This window comes from Diadema antillarum, unplaced genomic scaffold (genome assembly GCF_040938485.1).
Source record: "Diadema antillarum isolate AM-2024a unplaced genomic scaffold, OU_Dant_1.0 seq00001953_RagTag, whole genome shotgun sequence".
Lineage (NCBI taxonomy): Eukaryota > Metazoa > Echinodermata > Echinoidea > Diadematoida > Diadematidae > Diadema > Diadema antillarum.
In genome coordinates, this window is record NW_027272613.1 from 353349 (window position 1) to 378872 (window position 25524).

The 25524-nt window shown below is 40.3% G+C and overlaps 1 protein-coding gene across 1 annotated transcript in view; it reads right to left on the reverse strand.

Moving 5' to 3' along the window:
- The window catches only part of LOC139713367 (uncharacterized), a gene marked incomplete at its 5' end in the record, with an annotated part of 33582 nt that extends 9702 nt beyond the window's left edge, over positions 1 to 23880 (reverse strand). Inside the window, 16 exons of the mRNA XM_071625104.1 lie at positions 4367 to 4600; positions 6614 to 6767; positions 7109 to 7221; positions 8868 to 8932; positions 10487 to 11215; positions 11878 to 11954; positions 13319 to 13412; positions 13875 to 14009; positions 14778 to 14908; positions 15614 to 15656; positions 17054 to 17460; positions 17852 to 17926; positions 19085 to 19164; positions 20579 to 20748; positions 22999 to 23118; positions 23788 to 23880. Of these exons, the coding sequence (XP_071481205.1) occupies positions 4402 to 4600; positions 6614 to 6767; positions 7109 to 7221; positions 8868 to 8932; positions 10487 to 11215; positions 11878 to 11954; positions 13319 to 13412; positions 13875 to 14009; positions 14778 to 14908; positions 15614 to 15656; positions 17054 to 17460; positions 17852 to 17926; positions 19085 to 19164; positions 20579 to 20748; positions 22999 to 23118; positions 23788 to 23880 (2685 nt within the window). The remainder of the gene's footprint in view (positions 1 to 4366; positions 4601 to 6613; positions 6768 to 7108; positions 7222 to 8867; positions 8933 to 10486; positions 11216 to 11877; positions 11955 to 13318; positions 13413 to 13874; positions 14010 to 14777; positions 14909 to 15613; positions 15657 to 17053; positions 17461 to 17851; positions 17927 to 19084; positions 19165 to 20578; positions 20749 to 22998; positions 23119 to 23787) is intronic.
- Between the last annotated feature and the right edge of the window lie 1644 nt (positions 23881 to 25524).

Here is a 25524-nt window from a genome sequence, read left to right on the forward strand (position 1 = left end):
ATAGTTTTAGGCTCTGTACGGACATATCACATCACAAAAGTACTAAAATATGCAAAATTCAAATATTGAATTCCTCACCGAGTCCATTAGTGACTTTAAAGCAGAAGAGAGAAAAATTTGGCATTATAGCTTACTTGACAAATGACAATTCATTTAACTCTACCAGTGAGCTGACAAAAGAAAGCAACATCACCCCATAAAAAACAAGAGACCCGCGGGTCTAGCGCTCACCTGAGTATCGCAAGTTCACCTTTCACGCAGTCACTAATCTAAATCATTCACAGCTCTACCAAAATTTGACCAGGCATTCTCAAGTAGAAGATGAAAATGTACAATAAGGGCCCAAGTTTTTTAAGATTCCTTAATTTGGGGAGATTGGGGCCCCCTGGGGCCCTCTGGGTGGGGCATCGTGCCCATTTTCATAAATTTAGATCCTGAGCCCCTAGGGATGCTACCTGCCAAGTCTGACGAAAATACATCATGAGGTTTTCAGGAAGAAGATGAAAATGTACAATTCAGGCCCCCATTTGGACCTTCCCAACCACCCCCCACCCCCCCACCCCCCCCCCCCCCCCCCCCCGCCCCCAAGAGGGGCACCCCTGAATCTCCTATGAACAAACTTGAAACTACAGTCATTAATGTACTCACTCATAGTATTATCTTAGCTCTATAACTTCTGATTCTAGAGAAGATTTTTAAAGATTCCTTCATTTTGAAGGTTTGGGCCCCCCTTGGGGCCCCCTGGGTGGGGCATGGTGCCCATTTGAACAAATTGAGATCCTAACCCCCTAGGGATGCTACCTGCCAAGTTTGGTGAAAATGGGTCATGGGGTTCTAAGATAAAAATGTACAATTTAGGCCCTATTAGGACCCCACCTCACCCCCTCCCCTGGGTCCCAAGGGAAGCACCCTGATTCTGCCATGAACAAACTTGAAACTGCAGTCATCAATGTACAAACTCATAGTATTAACTTAGCTCTATCACTTCTGGTTCTAGAGAAGAAAATTTCGACAGATTCCTTAATTTTGAGGCGTTTGGGCCCCCTGGGGGCCCCCTGGGTGGGGCATGGTGCCCATTTTAACAAATTGAGTTCCTAACCCCCTAGGGATGCTACCTGCCAAGTTTGGTGAAAATGGGTCATGGGATTCTCAAGAAGAAGATGAAAATGTACAATTTAGGCCCCTTTAGAACCCCTCCCCACCGCCCTCCCCTGGGTCCCAAAGGGGGCACCCCTGATTCTGCCATGAACAAACTTGAAACTACAATCATCAATGTACTAACCCATAGTACTAACTTAGCTCTATCACTTCTGGTTCTATAGAAGAAGATTTTGACAGATTCCTTAATTTTGGGGGGTTTGGGCCCCCCTGGGGGCCCCCTGGGTGGGGCATGGTGCCCATTTTAACAAATTGAGTTCCTAACCCCCTAGGGATGCTACCTGCCAAGTTTGATGAAAATCAGTCTTGGGGTTTTCAAGAAGAAGATGAAAATGTAAAAAGTTTACGCACGACGCACGACGGACGACGGACGACGGACGACGGACGACGCACGACGGACGACGCACGACGGACGCCGGACGAAGGGCGATCGCAATAGCTCACTTGAGCCTTTGGCTCAGGTGAGCTAAAAAACCCTTTCCTAGATGTAAATTAATTTGCATGTGCTATTTATTCCCTATGTGTTATGAATCACTGAGAATATTAAAAGAAATATCCTACTAATGCCTTTGCCACAATTCTGGGCACAGACAAAAAAAAAAAAAAAAAAATCATTTTGTAATCACACACGGAACAAAGCATACTAGCATAAACAGGAAAACTATTCAACTTCAAACAAAACTGACTGATGCATCATTGACAATCAATAAAAGAAGGGAAAAAGTCAAGTGAATAACACATGAACCAAATGTTTCATGCAAACAGGACAATTAATTCAATAATTAGAAAATAATGAAATAATACTCAATAACATTTGGCTGGAAAATACCAGTGTGATAAGTAAACGGATGTAATAAATCCAAACTTCACAAAAATCTAAGACCAGAACAACAAATTGAAAAAAAATAATTGAAAAGAAGTGACTGATATCTTAGTTTGATGCAAAGTCTAATATCACACATATATCATTAACTTTTACTGTCTTTATAAGTACCGGTATGATTTGTATATATTGAACTCTGTAATACAATGAGAAATTCATATTTCATCTCTATACAAATTTCAATTGGAAATTAATTTTAATTTGCAAGGCTTATACAGCTGGCATACAGCTCAAACACAAATTCATAACAAAAAATTAAGAACTTTGTAATTATACAAAATGTGTTGTTTTTTTTCCCCTTAAATTCCATACACAAAGTTTTATGAAAATATGCCAGTAATTTTAAAAACCATGTGTTGCCGATCATATAAGGGATTCTCACAGGCTCACAAACACAAAAAGTGCAGTCACTGTTTTATCATGGTATGAAAACAAACTAGGTAAAACTTTGTTACAGGGAATCTGAATTCATGTGGTATGAATATGTTTTTCATTTGCATTTATCAAACGTATGTTCCATGAAACTAATTTGTTGCTCCAAGTCTTGAGTTATTTACTTAGAATATGATCTCTCTTTCACTAGATATTTTAAGATCACTATAACTCAACACAACACTTAAGGGAGCACAACCAATATCCACATCTTAATTACAAAGAATCCGTAAGGTACAGATAGCTAGGCATAGAAACTGTAGTTGGACAAAGTCAGTCATGCTGTAACATAATTATCGGAAATTAAAACTTAGGTAGAAATCATGGGTGTTGACTTTCATGGATAAGTATCAAGTATTACAAACTTGAAGTATTTCAAGTTTATTGTACATCCCTGCCACACTAGTCATTGAGCATCAACTCACTACATTGTAGTCTCTGAACTACCCTTGGAATGACACTCACTTTTTCTCTAGGCAAGTTTTGATAGAATACTTTTAACAGAGCTGACAAGCATCATTTCTACTAAATATAGAATAGTGATTTTGTTATGTTTTTTTTTTTTCCTGAAGATCACACAACACACCATCATAACCTAAACACATGCTTTCCTTATCACACAGTCCACAAAGATTGATAAATAGTTGTTCTAGCTCATATCTATTTATAAGATCTCTGCACTGAAATTATTCAGCTTATAAAAGTTTTGCTTTGCTAACATTTTCAGCTCATATAAATAGACAATACACAATACAGACCACATGAATGCATTATTTATTTGATTTCATTATTATCATTTTTGTTACTACAGGAATGATTTGTATATAACAAATTAGAATCAATTAAGTAAACTTTGAGAGTCAGTTTGAGCAAAGACAGAACAAAAATGAATTCATAACCTAAAGAAAGCACAGGACAAGTGGAGGAATCCAATTTACAATGAGATTTACTCCACAGACAGGAAGAAGCGATTTTACTTACATGAGAACCTCTCTCTCAAAAAAAATTTCCAGAGTCTGGTGCTATTTGTACATTACAGTTTTCAATTACCATGACATCTTTTCAAAACAATACCTTTACTGCACATGAAGTAATAATGGCCATTTCAAAATGATGAAATAACAAAGTTACCCTGTGAGGGACAGAGAGCACATAGATTTATCATTCTGATGAATGAAACCATTAATAGAGAAAATACAAATAAAAATATATAAGTAAATAAATACATTTAAATAAATAGAATTAAATAAGTAAATAATTAAATAAACAAATAAATTAATAAATAAATGTGTATTATTGGTGGTGGTAATGTTTGTGCTAAATCTTTTATTAAAGAAACACTCACCTGAATAACTTACCTCCAAAATATCTCCATGTTGTTCACATCCTTTATCAGCCAAAGATATTACTGATGCACAAACTCATCTCCAGTTGGTGTAACTAGCTAGATAGAGGCAAAACACTTTGGGAGCAGAGAGAAGCGTTCTCTAATAAATATCACATGCTACAGTTTGGTTACAATTAAATTCGTCCATACTTACCTACAACCTGCTCAAGTAAAGAAAAAGCACATTAATACATAGAGAAAGATGTAGTGTATTAGTACTGCTGGGCATGCGCTTATGTTCAGGTAATTCAACAATTTGGGCATGTCACAATTTTCCATTTGAGACTTTTTTTTCCCCCTCCTGTTTCTTTCCCCTTTCACACTATAATTTTTAGATTGCAGCTGAAAATTCTGGCACGTCCACAAACGACCCTTAGAATAGATATTCTTCATCTGGAAAAGATGGGTGGAGGGTGTAACAGTGTAAAAAGTGGTCAAATTGTTGAAAATCCCAGACACAAGAACACGTTTCTTGATATCAGCTGCAATGAATACTCGGCACTTACTATGTAGCAGGTGGCGTCGTCATGTTGGGACTCTTCTAGCGACGGCGGTACTCTCGGTCACGATCTCGGTCCCGCTCACGATGACGCTCTCCGCGGTCCTCCCTCTCTCGGCTCCTCTCACGGTATTCCCGCTCACGGCTCCTCGAACGGTCACGCTTGTGGCGCGAGCTGCGAGACTCACGCGATCTGTGCCGCCCTTCAGAATCTCTTTCACGGGATCCACGGTCCTTGCGCCTTGAAAAAGGAAAAAACATTACAAAAATTTGATATTCACATAATCCTCTCTATCCTTCACAGCCATGAACAACTAGAAAATCAGTTATTTCACTTGGACATCGCTACTAACACCGATCAAAATAGTAGCAAGGGAGGTTCTTCCAACAAGCACTCATGAAGATATTTGCTTGTTACATGCATGCTAAAGGGATGGTATACTTTTGTTTGAGACCTGGCATGTTTCAAACTTTTTGGTGATATACTGGAAACCTCTTCTGAAATATGAAAGAGCATGTACTTTTGAGTGGAATTCAATGTTTATTTGATGAAAATCGGTTTTGAAAAGGCTGAGATATCCCAAACAAGCAATGCTAATAAAAGGTGGGACCAACCTTTTATCAGGATTGCTTTGTTTTACTTTGTTTCTGGATATCTCGGCCATTTCAAAAACAATTTTCAGAAAATAAACTTTGAATTCCTCTGAGAATGATGCGCTCTATAAAGAGGATGTGCTCTATAACATTTCATAAGTGGTTCTCAGTGTCTTGTGGAGAGTTGAAAGCTCAATCCTCATCCCAACCAATACTATAACCATCCCTTTAATAGGCAAATGGAGTTCCCAAATCAGAGAATGTCTTATATTTTCTGGTCAGGACAATACAAGATTTATGCTCCGTTTTTTATGGAGCCCCCTGCAGAATAAGGGAGATCTCGAAGCTCTCTTTTCACTCACACATGAACCAGCTTTGAACACATTAGCTTGCTAATAAAAGTGATGTCGTCTCATGGATAAAAAACCTGGGGCCTGTTTCATAAAACTTGTCATCAGTGACAAGTTGTCATAGATTTGACAAGCTACTGAAATCCTTGAAGCTGATTGGCTGAGAGCAAATTTGTCATAGGATGTGGCAGTTGTCACTGATGACAAGTTTTACGAAACGAGCCCCTGGTAGTGTGGGGATACCATGGAGTTCAAAGGTTGGTTCGCTCAGATTTATTACTGCATCCCCAGAACGAATTGTAGGACAGATCGCTGATCATGATGCAAAGTACACACACAGCCAAATAATAATTGTCATCATCATACTTATCATCACTGTCATCATCATCAACATGATCATCAACATGATCGTCATTATCATTATCATCATCATCATGATCAGGGTTCGAAATTGGCGATGGTCCGCTGGCCATTGGCCACCCAAAATCACGTCGGACTAGCTAAAAATCATAAAATTCTGAAGTTACTAGTCCGTCTGGCTAGCCAAAATATTGCTTCAGTGTCAAAATTGATTCTAAGTAGTCCGCCTGGCTAGTTAAAAAAAAAGTTAAGTGCGACCCCTGATGATCATCATCAACATGTTTGTCATTATCATTATCATCAACATGATCATCATTATCATCATCATCAACATGATCGTTATTATCATTATCATCATCATGATCGTTATTATCATTATCATCATCATCATCAACATGATCGTCATTATCATTATCATCAACATGATCATCATTATCATTATCATCATCAACATGATCGTCATCATTATCATCATCATGATCATCATTATCACTATCATTATTGACATGATCATCATCATCAACATGATCGTCATTATCCTTATCATCATCAACATGATCGTCATCATTATCATCATCATGATCATCATTATCACTATCATTATTGACATGATCATCATCATCAACATGATCGTCATTATCCTTATCATCATCAACATGATCGTCATCATCATCAACATGATCGTCATTATCATTATCATCATCATCATCATCTTCACTGCCATCCATCATCACTCTTTGTGTAGCCTGGTTTTAAAAACTAACAAGGAGCAACTATAAAGCTGTTTATTTTTTCCTTCTACCTACTCCTTCGGCTAAAAATTCTGTAGCTCTGTCCATCTGCACAGCCCCTATTCACCACCGTAACACCAATCAGGCTTTGGGGAAAGAAAAATAAAGCACGAAGGATCTCAAAATGGGAACACACAGCATACTAGAACAGTGTCTCACCTCGATCCTGAGCCATAGGACTTGGTCTCAATGCCATGCAGGCAATCTTGCAGGGAGCTGATGAGGAGCTTACAACGGTCATCGTTGGCGACCTTTGACCTCTTAATCAAGGAGATGGCTGTGACGAGTGTCTCTATGGCACTGGCGTAGGATCCTGGAATCGGCACAAGAAGGCACAAACACTTATCAAATGTCTGTTTGTGCTGTTTAGGGCATCATTCATTGTACACCTGTCTCATAAGTGATGCTGACGGATGACAGTACTTATGAAACTTAACCCTAAAAAGGCCGGGAGGGTTAATTCAACCCCCCCCCCCCCCCTCGACATTTTTCAGGACTATTCCCCTGGCCACAGAACACCCAAAAAAGCCCGGCCTGGTTAAGGTTAATAGTAAAAATATGCAATTTGTGTTTGATTAGGTCATGTCTGCACATATTGGTATATTATAGCAATCAATTCACTCAGATCTTTTGAGCTTTTCTCAGGAAACTCACCTGACGAGGCATCATTGACTGCTCTGGCAATGGCACTGGACGAAACGTTTCGATTCCTGTTCATAATCTCCTCAAATTCTGCTTCGCTGAGCTGAGGAGCAGGGGATGGTTGTCTACAGAGAAAGATAAACAATAAAACATCAAATATCTTCTTAAAATACATTGAGCAATGCATAAAGGAACATATTACAACACTGACATTTTCCTTACATATTCTGCTGCACTAAGCAGTCTCCTTTAGAAAAGCTCTATCTACTGAACCTGCTCTAGTGACCACTTTTCTGCTGCACTAGGCAGTCATCCTCGGAGAAGTTCAACAGTATACAAATAGAGAATGGTCAAGAGTGCGATGGTACAAGATTTCGCACGAGGTGAAAGATAGAGGCACTCTATTCAACGAGGCGAAAGATACAGGCGCTCTATTCAGGCGAAGCCGAGTTGAATAGTGCGCCTCATCTTTCACCCAGTGCGAAATCTGGTTCCATTGCACGAGTAAAGACCATACACTATTTGTTTTATACAACACCTCGAACATCAACAGATTTGGTACTCACAGATTCTTCAATTTAGCACAGAAATGGCAACCATTTTCCGTTAAAGGCGAATGAGTAGCCTCACAGTCACAATCACCGTGTACGTACGTATGCGAAATGAAGTTGTTTACAAAAATGAGTGACAAAAGTACGCACTTGTGAACGCACTTGTAATTGTTGAGTGCGCGCGGCACATGTTTGTTTGTTGTGACATCAGAGCCGTGCAATGGAACATTTTGCTCAAATAAAGTTGCACAGCTGACAACCAGAACGTGCAATGGAACTTTTTACTAAATGTCACATGATGGGCAATCGACCAATCAGAGAGCTACATTCCAAATACTGTAAACGTCAATATTTTCGCGCGATTAATTTTTCGCGCTGAGCGGCTCGAAAACATATTCGCGGGTTTTTAAATTCGCGCTCCGCAGCGGGTTAATACACAGTCTCTGTTTTCATCCAGCGATGCCAGCGTACGATAAGCGACGTAGCGAGCGGCGCGAGTGTGAGTACAAGCGCTCAACTACGTAGTACATGTGTATTTATGTACTGTAGTACTAGTACTGTAGTCGCGGGAATGTAGCACACCAATCGGCCATGGGCTCGTGGTGCGTGCGGTGCGTGCGATGATACTGCTATATGCGTAAACATGTCTGTACTACGTAGCAGTATTATCGACAAATCGCACACAATTCAGGCCGTTCAAAATGTGCATAGAAAATTGCGAAGTTATATTCGCGCGTTTTTGAATTCGCGCTAGCCGAACGTAGCGCGAAATCCGCGAAAATTAATGTATCGCGAAAATTTCCACGTTTACAGTAGGTGCTGTATACAGATATCTAATGAAGAAAAAGATATGAAATGTGTGTACTACCATTCCCCCAGTTAAGAGATCAAATGTCATACACAATGAAAATTGAAGTGTGGGAGGAAAAGCCCCCTCAACAAGCTTCACTCATGTAGTCAGGAAATGTGATATGCTCTACAGAAAGTAGAAAAAAAAAATGGGATGAACAATAATGGAAAAGACATAAAATCAAAATGAGAAAAATGGTTAAATCCATGAAATATTAATTGGTCACACACCAGGAAAGAGTAACAAAAGTGTCAAAGAGCAATGGAAGAGTCGGGAATGAGTCAGAGAAGAGTAAAAAAGGATCAGAAGAGTCATCCGGGAGATGACAGCGTGCACCACAGAAGAGTCAAACAGGTCTGTTTCTACTGACCTCTCTTGCTCCGGGGGCCTGTATGAATCTTGTTGGTTATAGTTCTGCCTGGACTGGTCATATGGCTGTAAATGAAATGTCACAAGCAATGATGAGAAATAAATCATAATCATGACTGCAAATATTGCCCCAGCAACAAAATATTCCCTAAATTTAAGTTTCTAATCGAGATCTGCCCACTTCATGGCTAGTAGCATTCACATTTCGATATCAGGGAGATTCCAAAGTCAACAGGGAGAAGCATGAGTAGGCAAAAATATTGATCAATTTTGATAATAAAATCAGACAAAACAATTTCGAAAGCAGGGAGGCTACAATATTCTAACGTCAAGACATGAAGTGAAATCAAACTATTCAAGCAGCCTCAAGCAGAATCCTCAAGCAAACACTATGTTTCAAACACAGCCACAATAAAACAATGATTTTGCAATTTTCTTCATTTCAATAAAACTTTGACCTGGGATTAATAATACGAGGATACACACACAAAACAGAAAAGCTGGAATACAAATTAAACGAGGTACAGTGGACTCCCGTTATAACAAAGCCCTCTGGACCTGCACTTTTCTATTGATATATCTAAATTTCGTTATAACCAAACCATTAAACAATTTAAAAAACAAAACAAAACAAAACAAAACAAAACAAAACAAAACAAAACAAAACAGAGAGCAGCTAATATTCTGGCCTGAATTTTTACTTTGTTGTAAACACAATTTCATAATAACCATGTTCCTCATAACGGAAGTGCACTGTACCATATGTCAAAAAAAAAAGTACAATGGGACCTTCGGTAATGATAACTTTAAAAATAGTGAATCAATCCAAATACAATTTCAAGGTATGGAACTATAACTTATTACCCACATCTTGCAGAAAACTCCATCCGATTATGCTTCAGTGGTCAATGAGGATATTTGTAGAGTATGTCAGGAATCCCTTCCCTCCAAGTTCTGTCCATTGTGTTTACACATTAAAGGGATAGTACAGTATTGGTGAAGATGAGAATTGGGCTTTTAACTTTTTGCGAGATACCAAGAAAACACTTATGATATAGTACAGAGCATACCATTTTAAAAGGAATTCAAAATTGATTTGATGAAAATCTGGTTTGGAATAAATGACACATCCAAAAACAAAGTAAAACAAAGCGATCGTAATAAAGTGTGGGTCCCACACTTTATTAGAATCCCTCTTTTTTGGATATCTCAGCCATTTTCAAAAACAATTTTCATCAAATAAACGTTGAATTCCTCATAGAATTACATGCTCTTTTATAATTCATAAGAGGTTTCTCATTATCTCACCAAAAAATGTTAGAAACCTGAAATTATGTCTCAACCAAAACTGTACGATCCCTTTAAGATGCAGTTCCAAGAGCATCCAAGTGCTAAACTTGAAAGAATCACATCCATGACGTGCTTCACAACGATTCACATTTCTCTGTGACCATTTGAACAAAGTGAATAGGTTTCTGCAAAATATAGGTAAGATGTTATATTTTTAGACCCTGAGATAGCATTCAGACAGCTTAATCATAATGGAAGTTATCAATGCAAAAATCCAATTGTAATTTTTTAGGGGACATACTGTACTACAAATTAAACGAGGATACTTACAGGTCTCTCCTGCTGTGGCGGCGTTTGTGTAGGCGGCACCTGGCTCTGGTTGGGGAAGAACGCAGGGTTCACATGAGGCGCCGGCGGCGCAGTGCTGACTTGAGGGAGATTCTGCTGCTGCGGTACACTGGACTGCTGGGGCATGGGCGGCGCCGAGTGGTGCTGACTGGGATGTTGGTTAGGGTGCTGGTTAGGGTGCTGGGCGGGAGGCGGAGCATTGTGCTGCTGTGGGGGGAGCCCAGTGTGGTGTGGAGGTGGTCCCTGCATGTTGGGCGGAGGCGGACCGCTCATGTTCGGCGGATGGGGACCGCCCATATTTGGCGGCGGCGCGTTCATGTTGGGGGGAGGGGCACCCACGTTGGGTGGGGGACCGCTCATGTTGGGTGGCGGCCCGCTCATATTCGGTGGCCCGCTCATATTCGGGGGCCCGCTCATATTCGGGGGCCCACTCATATTCGGGGGCCCACTCATATTCGGGGGCGGCGCGTTCATGTTGGAGGGCGGAGCACCCATGTTTGGAGGCGGTGCCCCCATGTTGGGTGGTGGTGCTCCCATGTTAGGCGGGGGACCGCTCATGTTGGGTGGTGGCGGCCTGTTCATATGAGGCGGTGGAGGTCCTCCCATGTTTGGCGGGGGGCCAGAAACAGGTGGCATTGGTGCCGACTGAGGAGGGCGGAGTTGAGGAGGGCCAGACTGGGGGGGAGGTGGGCCCCTTGGAGGCCCCTGCATCTTTAAATGAGAAAAACAAACTTGCCTGTGAATTACACTGACATACTATTGTAGGACATGGATTACACAAGTTCAGATTTTCATTACCCTAAGAAAGTCATAGCATGCAATAGTACCAGCGACAGTTGCATCAAATCACGACAGGGCAGACAAAGTTGTCCTTCCTGTACTGTAAATGCAAGATTTTTCATGTTACATTAATTTTCGCGTATTTTGCACTATATCTGGCTAGCACGAATTCTATACAAAAACCCCACAAAAATAGCTTTACAATTTTCTATGCACACTTTGAATGGGTTGACAATTGTGCAGCGCGAATTCAAGAACCCGCAAATATTTTTTGAGCTGCTCAGCAGGTAAAATTAATTACGCAAAAATATTGACGTTTACAGTACCTCGTTTACTCTGAGACTTCTCACAGGCTTCTGTATGTAAAGAAATGTCCATTCTATTTTGCGAAGATAGCCATCACATCTTTAATCACGAGAAATTGACATTTTTCCATCACAACAAGCGTAAACCGTGAATCTTTAAAAACATCCCTTCATCATACTCAACCATTCTCCAAAGAAGCAAGGAAAGACATCAAGTAATGTAAATATCTGATGAAGACATAAAACTGCCCCATTAGGCTGCTGAGTCTATATCACCAGATCTCTTACCTGATTTGGGGGCGGGCCCTGCATTGGAGGGGGTGGGCCTCTGTTAGGGGGTCCGCCCATTTGGGGAGGCGGTCCACCTGTACATCATAATAAACAACAAAAAGGGAATCACTGTAAATATACAGAAGTGATAGGAGAAAGAGAGCTCTGTCAAAGAGGAAGACAAAAGTAATGCAACTAAACACATTAAAGGGGCTGTATAGTACTGGTTAAGGTGGGCATTCATGTTTTTTACATTCCTAAGTGAGATAATGAGAAACCTCTTATGAAATATGAAAGAGCATGTAATTTTAAGAAGAATTCAATGTTTATTTGATGAAAATTGGTTTTCAAATGGCTAAGATATCCAAAAAAGTGATGATAAGAAAAGACTACATGCCACAACTTTATTAGGATCTCTTTGTTTCACCTTGTTTTTGGATATCTCGGCCACTTCAAAACCGATTTTCATCAAATAAACTTTTGATACCCCTTAGAATTGCATGCTCTTTGACATCTCATAGAGTGGTTTCTGAATATCTCGCAAAATGTTAAAAGCTAAATCCTCACCTCGACCAGAACTGCACACAACATACAAGTCCAAATGGAAGAATCGCTCATCGCCCTCTTCACTTATTCACTACATTCTGGCTTGAGTAACTGGACCTCCTTTACACTTTTAGGAGTTTAGTGATCTTGACCACTGACCTTTAGGATTGACTTTTAATTCTCTGTAAACACAGCAAAACATTTCCCAATCTCTTGAACTATCATTTCACTATAAAAAAAATATCACTGGACTTTCCGTGTGGAAGTTACAGCTAGAAATGTGACAGTTCTGGCAAAATTTTGGAGACCGTTCACCTTCACCTTTCACCCTTGTCCTCATATGTACCTAACTATTTATCCATCTCTATCTTTGCCACTGAGTAATGTCACTATTGGACATTCCCCCCTAAAATTATGGATGCTGAATGACATTTATCACAGTATAGTCAAAAGTGACCTTTTGCTCACTATCAAATTCATGCAAATTCATTTCTACCCTGTACTCAAAATTACATCACCCCATAAAATTCATGAATGACTGGAAATAAAAAAAAAAATAAAATAATGTGACCTTTGCACTTGCCCCTTGATCTCTCACCACTCTCATGTTATGTAAATAATTGTTTCCTCATTTCTAGGCTTCCTATCAAATTGTACTAATGCAAACGCTGTTGTTTTTGCAAATTTGGCGATTCACTGATGGGCCACCGATTTACACTTGAGCTTCATCGCCTGAAGTATCGTGTAGTAGAATAAACAGACAGATGGTGTCAAATCGAAAACACAACATCTTGCAAAACTGTGTGTGATCTCCTTATTCTCAATATATCTGTATGCGAAAATAGCAACTTTTACAGCACCAGTGTTACATTCATAGCTGGAGCTGCTGTAGAGAGTGACAGGTACTACTAACCTGGTCTTGGTCCTGGGGGCGGTCCCTGGCCCGGGGGCCCAGAATTTGGAGGAGGGGGTCCCTGCATGCGAGGCGGCGGCATTCCACCATGTGGCTGGGAGAGAGAAAAAAACACAATCATAAAACGTGTTCAGCTTTCTTTTAACCCATAGATCTCTCTTCACTCAGTTCTGAATTGAACTTGCTAATGTAAAGATCAAGACTAACTGTGTCACTGGCAGTATTGTAACAGTTTCGCTACTTAGAATGGCAATACAGTTTTGAAGTTTTCTTGTAAATTAGCTGAAACATTGAGTTGTGGGTCATAAACTGACAAATACAATGCTCTTTCACAAGGGATGAGTGAGAAATGTGTTGGCTTTAAGCAAAGGACTGATACATACACTCGCGTCTTGCTCATTCCTACTCAGACCATTCATCAAACTGGGCAAGTGTTCACCCCTGCTACTTGCCCTGATCCTCACATTCTGGTTGCCCATGACATGCATTCATGTCATTTTTACTGCACCCAGATTAAGACAGATGAGAAAAGAACGCTATTACATGTGTCACTCACCCCCTGGTTGGGTGGGCCTTTGTCCATGTTTGGCGGAGGAGGTCCTCTCATGCCCATGGGAGGGGGTGGACCTCGCATTCCTGATGGGGGCGGGGGCCCACGAGGGGGACCCTGCATTCCTGGCGGAGGGGGCATCTAGTAGATGGAAAAAGCATTGATAATATAACCGACTACACCAGAGAAAATCTTAATTTCCAATTTCTTTTTATTCCATTTTTTTGAAGGACTTGGTTTGTAGAGTTGCAAAGACCCCCATAACAAACACAAAATTACAAAAATACACCTGACACTATTCGACAAGGTTTCATGGTACAAAAGTGTAAATGGTGATCTATCTGTTATATCAATTCTGAATGCAAGGATGACATAAACAAAAGAAACACCCTACAGAAGAATGCTTTCGAACAGAAAAATTCAATCACTTCACATAATCCTTTAGTGTGCTTTCCCCCCCCCCCCCCGCAACAATTCACTTTGCTATATTACTCTTCCAAAAGAGAGCCATGACAGTACTACACTACAGACATTAACAGAAGTGAGAACTCAAGGTTCAGTAAATTTGTTCTATCCTCTGATATGTCAGTGTTTCTATCACACGAGAACAAGTAGTTAAAGTTGTGTGAGGATTCTTGTGTTGTAATAGAATTGGGAATGGACAGTATATGCCATATCATAGCGAGTCTATTTTTCGCAAATCAAAAACTGCCAATTGCGCGATTGTGGAGTACAGTACTGAATGGAGAAATGTATGCGTACACGTTGCACTTATGTCGGGATCTAAGTTAATGAGTTTGTGTGCTGTTAAATTTGCTAATAGCACCAGACTCACAAAATTCACAAAAACAAAATCACCGCGCAGTATTCAGTGTATACAGTGTCTCATCTCTGTTTGGGTTTTCTTACCCCTGGTCTTGGAGGAGGAGGTCCATGGGGTGGGGGACCCTGCATGGGCGGGCCTCCAGGCCTTGGAGGCGGGGCTCCCTGGGAAGGGGGAGGGCCCTGACCTGGTGGTGGCATGTTCCTTGGTGGCATTCCTGAGCAGATGAAAATTCACATGAGAACAATGAGTGGAGGAAACTACGTCTACCTTTCAGTATGTGATCTAATTTAGTGCAGTTTGTGGCCCTATGTCTCACATAATAATGTTTTCTTTATTTTTATTTGGGGGGGGGGGGGTTGGATCCTGTTGGAGATAAATATTAGATTCCTAGAAGAATAATAAAAAATGCTAAGAACAAGAAAACAGCAAAGGGCCTAATGTGTTCATGTCAGTGGCTGTTCACTATCCAGCATCGTAGAGCTATCAGTAATAAGCTGGTAGATTAATACTTTCCAATGAGACCTTGGTAATGAGCTGTTCCATTCTTTATGCATGCTTCATGCCTTTCAATGTTTGAAATCCAGTTTGCATGTATTAGGTGTTGCAGCATCAAGCAAACCTTAGTTAATGGTTGGGAACGAGCTTCATTCTACTAGACTGGAGGCATACAATTTGAATATGCAGGTATACTAGTTTTTCAGCTAACAAGTCAACAAGAATTTATCTTCTGATTTTTGAAGATTTGCACGCTGGTGAGATTAACATAGGGAGAGGTTTGTGAGGAATGTGAAGTGGGAAGTCAAGAAAAGGACTGTGGACAGAAAAGGTGATGGGGAAAGTGAAAAGACGAGCCAACCCGACCATTGAAGTTTTGGTTTATCTCTCCTCCATTAATCTCTCTTCCATAAAGAAATCTTACCTGGTGGAGGAGGTCTTGGGGGCGGTGGTCCCTGGGGATGGCCCTGTTTGGTGCAAAGAAACAGAATGAGAATGGTATAAACAAGACACCCCATGCCACATATGTGTACAAACACTACACTCTGTCGAGCACTAAGTGAAGAGTTTTATTGCAAAACAAGCTAACTCCATTCTTGTTAATTTGAGATATTTGCAATCAAAGCTGCTAAAAACAAAGAAAATAGTAAGAAATACATATTTCTAATCATAACTTCAAAAAAAAATTCTTGTGATGTTACAGGGGAGTTACTGTAAAACAAGGAATTTTCGCGTGCACTTCAATTTCGTGAGCGCCAAGATTCGCGAAATTAAAATGCACGCGAAAGTCTTTGTTTACACTATATGCATTGAACGCCAGTGGCACTTCGCGAAAATTTCATGCCACGAAAAAGGCTGTCGGCTCCAATTCGCGAAAAATTCATGCCGCGAATATATCATGTTTTACAGTATCACTGGAAAAGATTTATTCTCCTCTATCTGATTGAGGCCTTACTTTTAAATTTCAAAATGTGCTCATAGAAGTTTTGGCTGTGTTGATCATCTCTATCGTGAGTCAAAAGCGAGGCCTTGACAATGCGCAGCTCCACTGTGCAATTTAACTTGAGAAGTGAGGATTGTGAACTGGAGTAGTTGGCACGAGGAGATCCTAGATATAAACCCGTTTCATACGACTTTGCATTTATCATTTCCACAGAAATATGTTTCTGGCTCAAAAGCATTAGCAGTTGTATTTTTTTTTTCATTTCCTATAGGCATTTCTAATCCCATAATCACAGCAGCTTACCCAGATTTCCCTGTAAGTTGTTTGTAAACCTTAATTCTGCAGCAGAAGTGAGTTGAAAAACACATCTATTGACGGTCAGGTTGACCAATCAAGTCAAAGAAACAACATTTCCACATGGCTAATCTTATACATGGCTAATCTTATATCTCACCCTTAAATTGATGACAGATTTTAACTTGTCTCAAACTGGCAAATTTTTCTGGGTTTTCTTTGATCCCGCATTTTATGCAGACTAAATAAAATCAGTCAATTCTATCACATTTATATAAGAGTTAGGATATAAGGTGAAAGTCAGAGTTGCCAATCTAATGAGTTAGAGATGATATTTTCTGCAGCAAAATTCCCCAGGGCTGGGTCAAGACGTTTTACCCTGATTAGTTACTTCATCTACTGTATATGCTGTTATTTTCGCGAACAGATATTTTCACAAGTGGGGAGGTCATAATATACATTTTCGTGAGATGTACTTTCCGCGAATTGACAAGGCTATTGTAAATGCGCTATAACCCTAGCGCATTGCAATATTTCTGCGTATTGTTAAATTCCCAACCCAACTGTTATTCGCGAAATGCATGAAAATCAAACCCTTGCAAAAATATCAGCTTATACAGAACTTACCTGAGGGGGTGGGCCTTGATTCATTGGAGGCGGTCCTTGATTCATTTGGGGAGGGCCCTGATTCATTGGTGGTGGTCCTTGATTCATTGGGGGAGGGCCTTGATTCATTGGCGGTGGTCCTTGGGGACCAGGGGGCGGTCCTTGGTTCATGGGAGGGGGTGGTCCTTGATGAATCGGGGGTGGTCCCTGGTTCATTGGCGGAGGTCCCTGGTTCATTGGCGGAGGTGGCCCAGGGTGCATTGGGGGCGGGCCCTGATTCTGGAATCTGGGTGGGGGCGGTCCCTGGTTGTTTTGGGGAGGGCCACCATATTGATTCCCTCCTCCACCGCCACCTCTCCTGTCCTGGTAACGGTCATCACGGTTGCGGTAATCTCGGTTGTCCCGCCCATCTCCCTGGCCACCTTGAGCTGGGGAAAAAAAGGACAAAGACATTGAAGATTAGAGCATGGCAGTGCCATCATTTCTACCCTCTCGACATGAAAAAGGAGTTCTATCACTCAGCCCATCCTTTGTGCAGGTAACTCCTTGCATCATTCCTATATCTCACATGATTCAATGCTTACTACAAGCTACAAGGTAGGTGTATCTGCTGGAGCAATAACCAGCTTCTATTTACAAGCTACAAGTAAAGCTAATATTCAGTAACAGTATCATCTTGGCCTAAGAACTCTGCAGTCCTCTCCAATTAAGTCTTTGGCATACACAATGTGGATGGACTTTATATTGCAGCACAAAGAAAGGCGAGAGATAGATTCCCTCAAAGAGGTTTGCAAAATTTCTTTATCGTTGAATACTGACCACCCCCACCTCTCCAGTTTCCGTAGCGCTCATCCCGGTTGTTATGGTGTTCCCGAGAGTCACGTCCATCATGCACTGATGAAGAGTAAATGGGGGAAAGCGTAAGAGTTACAGAAACAAGAATGCTCAAATATTAACAGTGCTTGCTGGGAGCTTGTTCCTCTGACCTCAATTGGCAATGGTCTGGCTGGCATTCAGCTCCCTCAGATCTCACTGACCGATCCACTTTGCAAACACAGTATTGCAAAATACAGACAACATGAAGATATTTTAAAGATCAACTCTTATAAGAAATGGCATAGTTTTGGCTGAGATGGGAGGAAATTCAGATTTCAACTTTTTGCAAGATAATCAAAATCACTTATGAAATATCAAAAAGTGTAAATTCTAAGAGGAATTCAAAGTTTATTTGATGAAAATCAGCTTTGAAATGACTGAGATATAACAAACAGAGTAAACCAAAATGGTGCTAAAAGGGGGATACCACCATTTATGACCCATTTGTTTTGGACATCTCAGCAATTTTAAAAACAATTTTCATCAAATGAACTTTGAATTTCTCTTAGAGTTGTACGCTCTTTCATATTTCATGACAGGTTTTTCATTATCTCACAAAAAAATATCAGAAACCTGAAGCCCCATCTTAAACAAAACAACACAATCCCTTTGACACACAAACTGTCTGACTGGCAGGTATGACTACAAAAACATTTTATCAATACCTATGACAAGAATACAGGACTTATACTACTCATCAGCCAAGTCTTCAAAGTTGCTATTCATCAGCTTTGCTGGTCTATAACTCTTTGGTTGCACTGAATTTAGAGTAACTACTGTCAGCACAACAAAGTGATATCATATTAAGGAACTCTGCTTTGTAAGGTAACAGTAAAATATTGCTGCTGTATTTCAAATAATTTCTCCCTTCATCAAACAGCAACTTGATGAAACTTTCAAAAAACACTTTACACACACTTAGCAATAAGACATTTCTTTCTGATACCAATAGTAATACAGTCATTCACCTTACATGCAACATCAATACTTTCAGTAATCATTCAAGCACGAAAATTAAAGGTTCCCTAGAATGTGAGGCTTTGCTTTGGTGCCATGGCCTACAAAAAAACTAAGTGTCAAGTGATACACTAAAACTAACACAATGATTAGCAAATCCTTGTTAAGACTCTTAGAGCTGCTTTGCTTTAGGACACAAAGCTACGCAGATTTCATTACCTTTCTTGGAAGCTTGGTCAAACTGTCCAAAGTTCTGCTTGCTGTAAGGAGTGACCACAGGCATCTGGCCATGTAGCTCTCTGGTTGGACAAACAAAATGTAAGAGCAGAAGTTCACAGTAAGTTACAGTAAACGTTGGTTTATGAGCTTCAGACAATGTGAAAATTTGACTGACTAGCTTTTGTCCATTCCAAAGGACCTCTCAGCATCCAGTAGCTCGTTGTTGCATGAAAAAAGTAATTCAGTTTCATCCAACTGAGTCAAGAAAAGCCAGCCAGCCAAACAAGAAAGTTTGGCGAAGCTGTGAAGCTAAAGAAGGAGTAAACATGTGACTCTTTATTAAAGTGATCAAAGTTTTCTGCTAATCAGAAGTATGTTTACACCTTGTCAATCCTGTTTTTCCTTAGTATTACTACACTGAGACACAATCCAAATATTGAACTACCTCATGTTCAAAATATGTATGAGCTTGGGTTGTAGTAATAAATAACTGAACTCTTCTCGTACTCTACGCATTTTCTTCACTTTCCCTGTCTCAGTCCAACACTTTTGCTCTGAGAACAGTCAATTGTGGGAAATAATCAATTTTCATTCTTCTTGGGTTCTAACTTTGGCATCAATTTTGCCAACAGCCTCTTATATCAATTTTTCTTTGCATAATTCGGGTATTTTCATACCATGCCATACTGTACGAGCTGAAATTTTTGCAGTGGTTTTATTTTCGCGAATTTCGCGAATCGCCTTTGAACCATGAAAATAACAACACGCGAATAAGTAAGTTCAGTAAGACCCCCGCAACCGCCAAATTAACAACACGCGAAAATGTCCTCAAAGTAGAAACTCGCGAAAATATCTGTACGTGAAAATTTCAGCTCGTACAGTATAAGAAAATAGAAATCAATTACACAGCCCTCCTATCCCGCTCAAAGCAGGTGTGTCATTATTATGTTAAGTGTAAAGATTCTGCATTCTTCATAATCCCACAAACTAGAGGAAGAATTCTATTGTTTTTGGTGGGGTTTTTTTTTTTGTGGGCAGAGGCCAGACATCTGAAAATGTCCTGCAACTACTGTACCCAACAAGTGGTCCACAATTTGTCCAACGACTGTCATGCAAATGCCCTGCAATAGAGTACTGAAGTGATGATGTCACAATCTCTTAGCTGAAATGGGAACCAGGTGTGCCCATAAACACTTAGACCAGGGCCCCATCTCATAAAAAACTTGCTATAATGGCAACTCTTGCTGGAATGGCAATTGTCATGGTAACAACAAGAATCAAGGTTCCTAGTTGGCTGTTGCTACCGGAAGTTGCTATTCTAGCTAGAGTTGCTATCATTTTAACTTTTATGATATGGGCCCAGGAGAGGTTGTTTAGAACCAGTTTCCATGGCAACAAAAAGCTTTGACATCACATTTTGGTACTGTAATGCAACAATAATGCATTTGGATCAAAAGTCAGTCAGTTTATCTGAGAGGAGGGCACACTACTCACTTCTTGCCAAGGTTGTTCATCAGGAGACGATAGGAGGTCTCGGAGCTAACGTGCACCGCAGCAAAGCCCTTGGATTGACCGTTGGCTCTGTTCTCGAAGAATTTGATGTCCTGGAGGTCGTTGACCCCAAGTTCATTGATGGCTTGAGTGAGATCTCTGTCAGTGGTCCACTAAAGAAAACCACAGTGTCAAAATTGATTGAACAATATTCACTACTGAAAAATGAACAAAGAATAAAGAAAGTTGGATGAAAGAATAAAGTGAACACTGTGGTAATCTGGGCTACAGTATAGATTTCATAATTAACGCTACTGCTAAAAGAATAATACTGGTCATTTTTATTCAGGACTACATGGTCATGGTATTGTATACCAAGACAAGCTTAAAGGGATTGTATAGTTTTGGTTGAGACCTAATTTGAAGTTTCTAACATTTTTGGTGAGATAATGAGAAACCTCCTATGAATTATAAAAGAGCATGTAATTCCATGAGGAATTCAACATTTATTTGATGAAAATTGGCTTTGAAATGGCTGAGATATCCAAACCAGAGTGATTCCAATAAAGTGTGGGACCCACCTTTTAATACGATCGCTTTGTTTTACTTTGCTTTTGGATGTTTCAGTCATTATAAACCCGATTTTCATCAAATAAACTTTGGATTCCTCTTAAAATGGTATACTCTGTACTATTTCATAAGTGTTTTTTTTTGGTATCTCGCAAAAAGTTAAAAGCCCAATTCTCATCTCCACCAATAGTGTGCCATCCCTTTAACACACGAAATATCACAATCAGCTTCCCATCGGTCATTCAGACAAAACAACAATGAGGAGAGTATGTGGTCAAAAGACGAAGTGTAATGACAAGTATGAAGGTATCAATACACTTTCCCTTGATTAACATCAATATGCATACATCAATCCTCATACAACATGAAATTCAGATAACAAGAGACCCGCGGGTCTAGCGCTCACCTGAGTATCGCAAGTTCACCTTTCACGCAGTCACTAACCTAAATTATTCACAGCTCTACCAAAATTTGACCAGGCATTCTCAAGTAGAAGATGAAAATGTACAATAAAGGCCCAATTTTTTTTAAGATACCTTAATTTGGGGGGATTGGGGCCCCCTGGGGCCCTCTGGGTGGGGCATGGTGCCCATTTTGATAAATTGAGATCCTGACCCCCTAGGGATGCTACCTGCCAAGTTTGACAAAAATCCATCATGAGGTTTTCAGGAAGAAGATGAAAATGTACAATTCAGGCCCCCATTTGGACCCTTCCAACCACCCCCCCCCCCCCCCTACCCAAGAGGGGCACCCCTGGATCTCCTATGAACAAACTTGAAACTACAGTCATTAATGTAATCACTCATAGTATTATCTCAGCTCTATAATTTCTGATTCTAGAGAAGATTTATAAAGATTCCTTCATTTGGGGGGTTTGGGACCCCTGGGGGCCCCCTGGGTGGGGCATGGTGCCCATTTTAACAAATTGAGATCCTAACCCCCTAGGGATGCTACCTGCCAAGTTTGGTGAAAATGGGTCATGGGGTTCTCAAGAAGACGATAAAAATGTACAATTTAGGCCCCATTAGGACCCCTCCTCACCCCCTCCCCTGGGTCACAAGGGGGGCACCCCTGATTCTGCCATGAACAAACTTGAAACTACAGTCATCAATGTACTAACTCATAGTATTAACTAAGCACTATCACTTCTGGTTCTAGAGAAGAAGATTTTTGCAGAATCCTTAATTTTGGGGGGCTTGGGCCCCCTGAGGGCCCCCTGGGTGGGGCATGGTGCCCATTTTAACAAATTGAGTTCCTAACCCCCTAGGGATGCTACCTGCCAAGTTTGGTGAAAATGGGTCATGGGGTTCTCAAGAAGAAGATGAAAATGTACAATTTAGGCCCCATTAGAACCCTTCCCCACCCCCCTCCCCTGGGTCCCAAGGGGGGCACCCCTGATTCTGCCATGAACAAACTTGAAACTACAGTCATCAATGTACTAACTCATAGTATTAACTTAGCTCTATCACTTCTGGTTCTAGAGAAGAAGATTTTTACAGATTCCTTAATTTTGGGGGTTTGGGCCCCCCTGGGGGCCCCCTGGGTGGGGCATGGTGCCCATTTTAACAAATTGAGTTCCTAACCCCCTAGGGATGCTACCTGCCAAGTTTGATGAAAATCGGTCTTGGGGTTTTCAAGAAGAAGATGAAAATGTAAAAAGTTTACGCACGACGCACGACGGACGACGGACGACGGACGACGGACGACGCACGACGCACGACGGACGCCGGACGAAGGGCGATCGCAATAGCTCACTTGAGCCTTTGGCTCAGGTGAGCTAAAAAGTTACACCTTGTCATTCAAGAGACAAATTGCCATGTGCATCAACTATGTTCAGTGGAGGGTGGCCTTACCCAAGTTAGATTGCCCACATACAGGGAAACTCTCTTGCCAGAGTAGCCGCCCTGATGTCCAGAATGGTGATGGTCCGAGGATGACCGCCTACCCTTGGAGGCGTCGCCCCCACCAGAGATCTGTTGTGTGGTGTAAGTAGGGTGAAATATTACATATATACAATACTTGTACGTCAATATCAATTTCATACATGTTCATGTACAATACTTGTACAATTAACAATATCAACTTTGGTTATTATTATCATCATTATCATAATTATTCAGTCCAATAAAACATTACAAAGACAGATGTAAATTACATGTAGAGGTATACGGTTTAAGAAAATGTAATGCATGTACAGATGTACATGCAACACATGAGCTACAGCTCACAAAAGTAATCTATTGTTGCCCCTTATGCAGTAAGGGGCAACATCAGTGGTATCAAACCTGCTTACAAGCTTCTGCCAATACCAATATGCAGACCTTCCAACCTTTCTGATTGAAAAATAGGGATGATTTGGCTCAAAAGTAGGAAAGAAAGAGCAGCTCCCCAGAGGAGTGTGAAGTAAAATCATCAAGAAAAATAGGGAGCTGTCATTGAAACAAGAGCTAGAAATGGGCAAAATTCAGATTCTTTCCTCCAAATTCAAGATTCTTTCCTCCAATTCAAGATGGTTGGGAGGTCTGCATATCATGGTGCCATGCCATGCATATTATCTCCCCCCCCCCCCCCCCCCAAAAAAAAAAAAAAAAAGGTAAAAAAAAATCAAATTAAACAATTCGGAGAAATCTCTGCAAACTTACACTCTGGGATGATTTGCCTCCATCTGAGGGAGCAGTGATCACATCATCATACAAATCAACACCACCTGAGCTTGAGTTGTACTGTTCAGCCTCCTATGGTCATAGGGTCAAGACAAGGAACAAACAATACAAATAAGTATTGCAAAACTGCAAAACCAGAAATGTTATTTTGCATTTTAATTTTGCGCGAGCCAAAAATTAAAATGCGCATAAAAAGTTCTCGTCTACAAGATTTTATATGCATTAAATGCCATGTGGCAAATCGCAAAAAATTTCATGTTGCAAAAAGGCTGTCTGCTCCAATTTGTAAAAATTTCATGCCACAAACATTTCTTGCTTTACAGCAGATTTGTGACCCCCAAGTGCAATATACACTTTCATTAAAACAGAATGTATTCCCAAAGCCCTTTATGTGGTGTGGTCTCAGATATATGTACGCAGCACACAGGGTTTTCATTTGGCACACAAAGAATTATAACTTACTTGTACACATAATTAGCTGTGTTATGTACAATCTACATGGGTCAATCCATGTCAAATCATCCAGTGCTTGTCACCCGACCCCCTCCGATTTTCTTTAAAATCGCACCAAATGTTCCCCAAAGTGTCTGACGGAAAATCCCAAAATATTTTGCCCCAAGGTCAATTGGTTGCTAAGATACAGCCTCACATAGCAACCGATGCGCAATCCAAAATATTAGTTAAAAGAAAATTATGCATTTTTGATTGATTGTGGTAGCATGGATATTTATGCAAAAGCGTTCATTATCTGGAAATTGGAAGAACTTTATAGTCTCTGCAAGAAAAAGTGACTATGACGCGAAATTGACTTTTCGTTTACGTGCACGAGGTCACCGAAAATGATGTTAAATGTTAATTTCGAAAAATTCAATGCATATTTAGAGGCTAATATCTTCCACATTTCATCACCTTAGGTTCTAAAATATTATGCTGTTGAAGGCTTTGACTTGCTCAGTAATTTTGAAAAAAATCAGCGGATTCGTGCCCACCATTTTTACGGAGAGCGCCCTCAAAGTTGACAAAAATGAAAAATGTGCCAAATTCAAGGTCACGGATCACCCTTCGTCCCACCTAGGAATGGCATCAATTTTTTTGTATTGATAGACATTGACCTATACTATCTTGGGTTACCAAAGAAATTTTGCTACCGAAATGTTCAATGGTAAATTCACCCCACTGAAAATGGTCGTAAACGGCCAAATTCCCATGTAATATCACATATTGGGTTTAGAGGACATTTCAAATGTCCATGCTTTCAAGATGAAAAGCCCTTGCCCTGTGATATTTGCAGTAGGGGTAGTCTGCTATACATATTTTAGTAATATATACCACCAAACACTTTTATTACATAATAATGACCTTGAAATTTAATCCAAAATTTGATAAAAACAATATGTCGCTCCATTTTCCTCATTGCACTGCACATAATATGTGTTTCGAAAGACTTTTCACAGAGCAATATCTCAAGAATTATGAAAGCTGACAGCCTAACATATTAAGGTTCTAAACTATTTGTGCTCTTCTTTCAGATTTAGTGTCAATTTGATCATGAATGTTATACCCTTGACCTTGAAGTGCTTCTAAAAATAGCTGTAAATTTGTTAACTACAAATTACATACAGACAGGTGTTTTATGGCATGATATACTTGTGATTCTTTCACAAACACAAAAGCTTTTTATAGTGTGAATGTTATATACTGGAATTAATCTATACG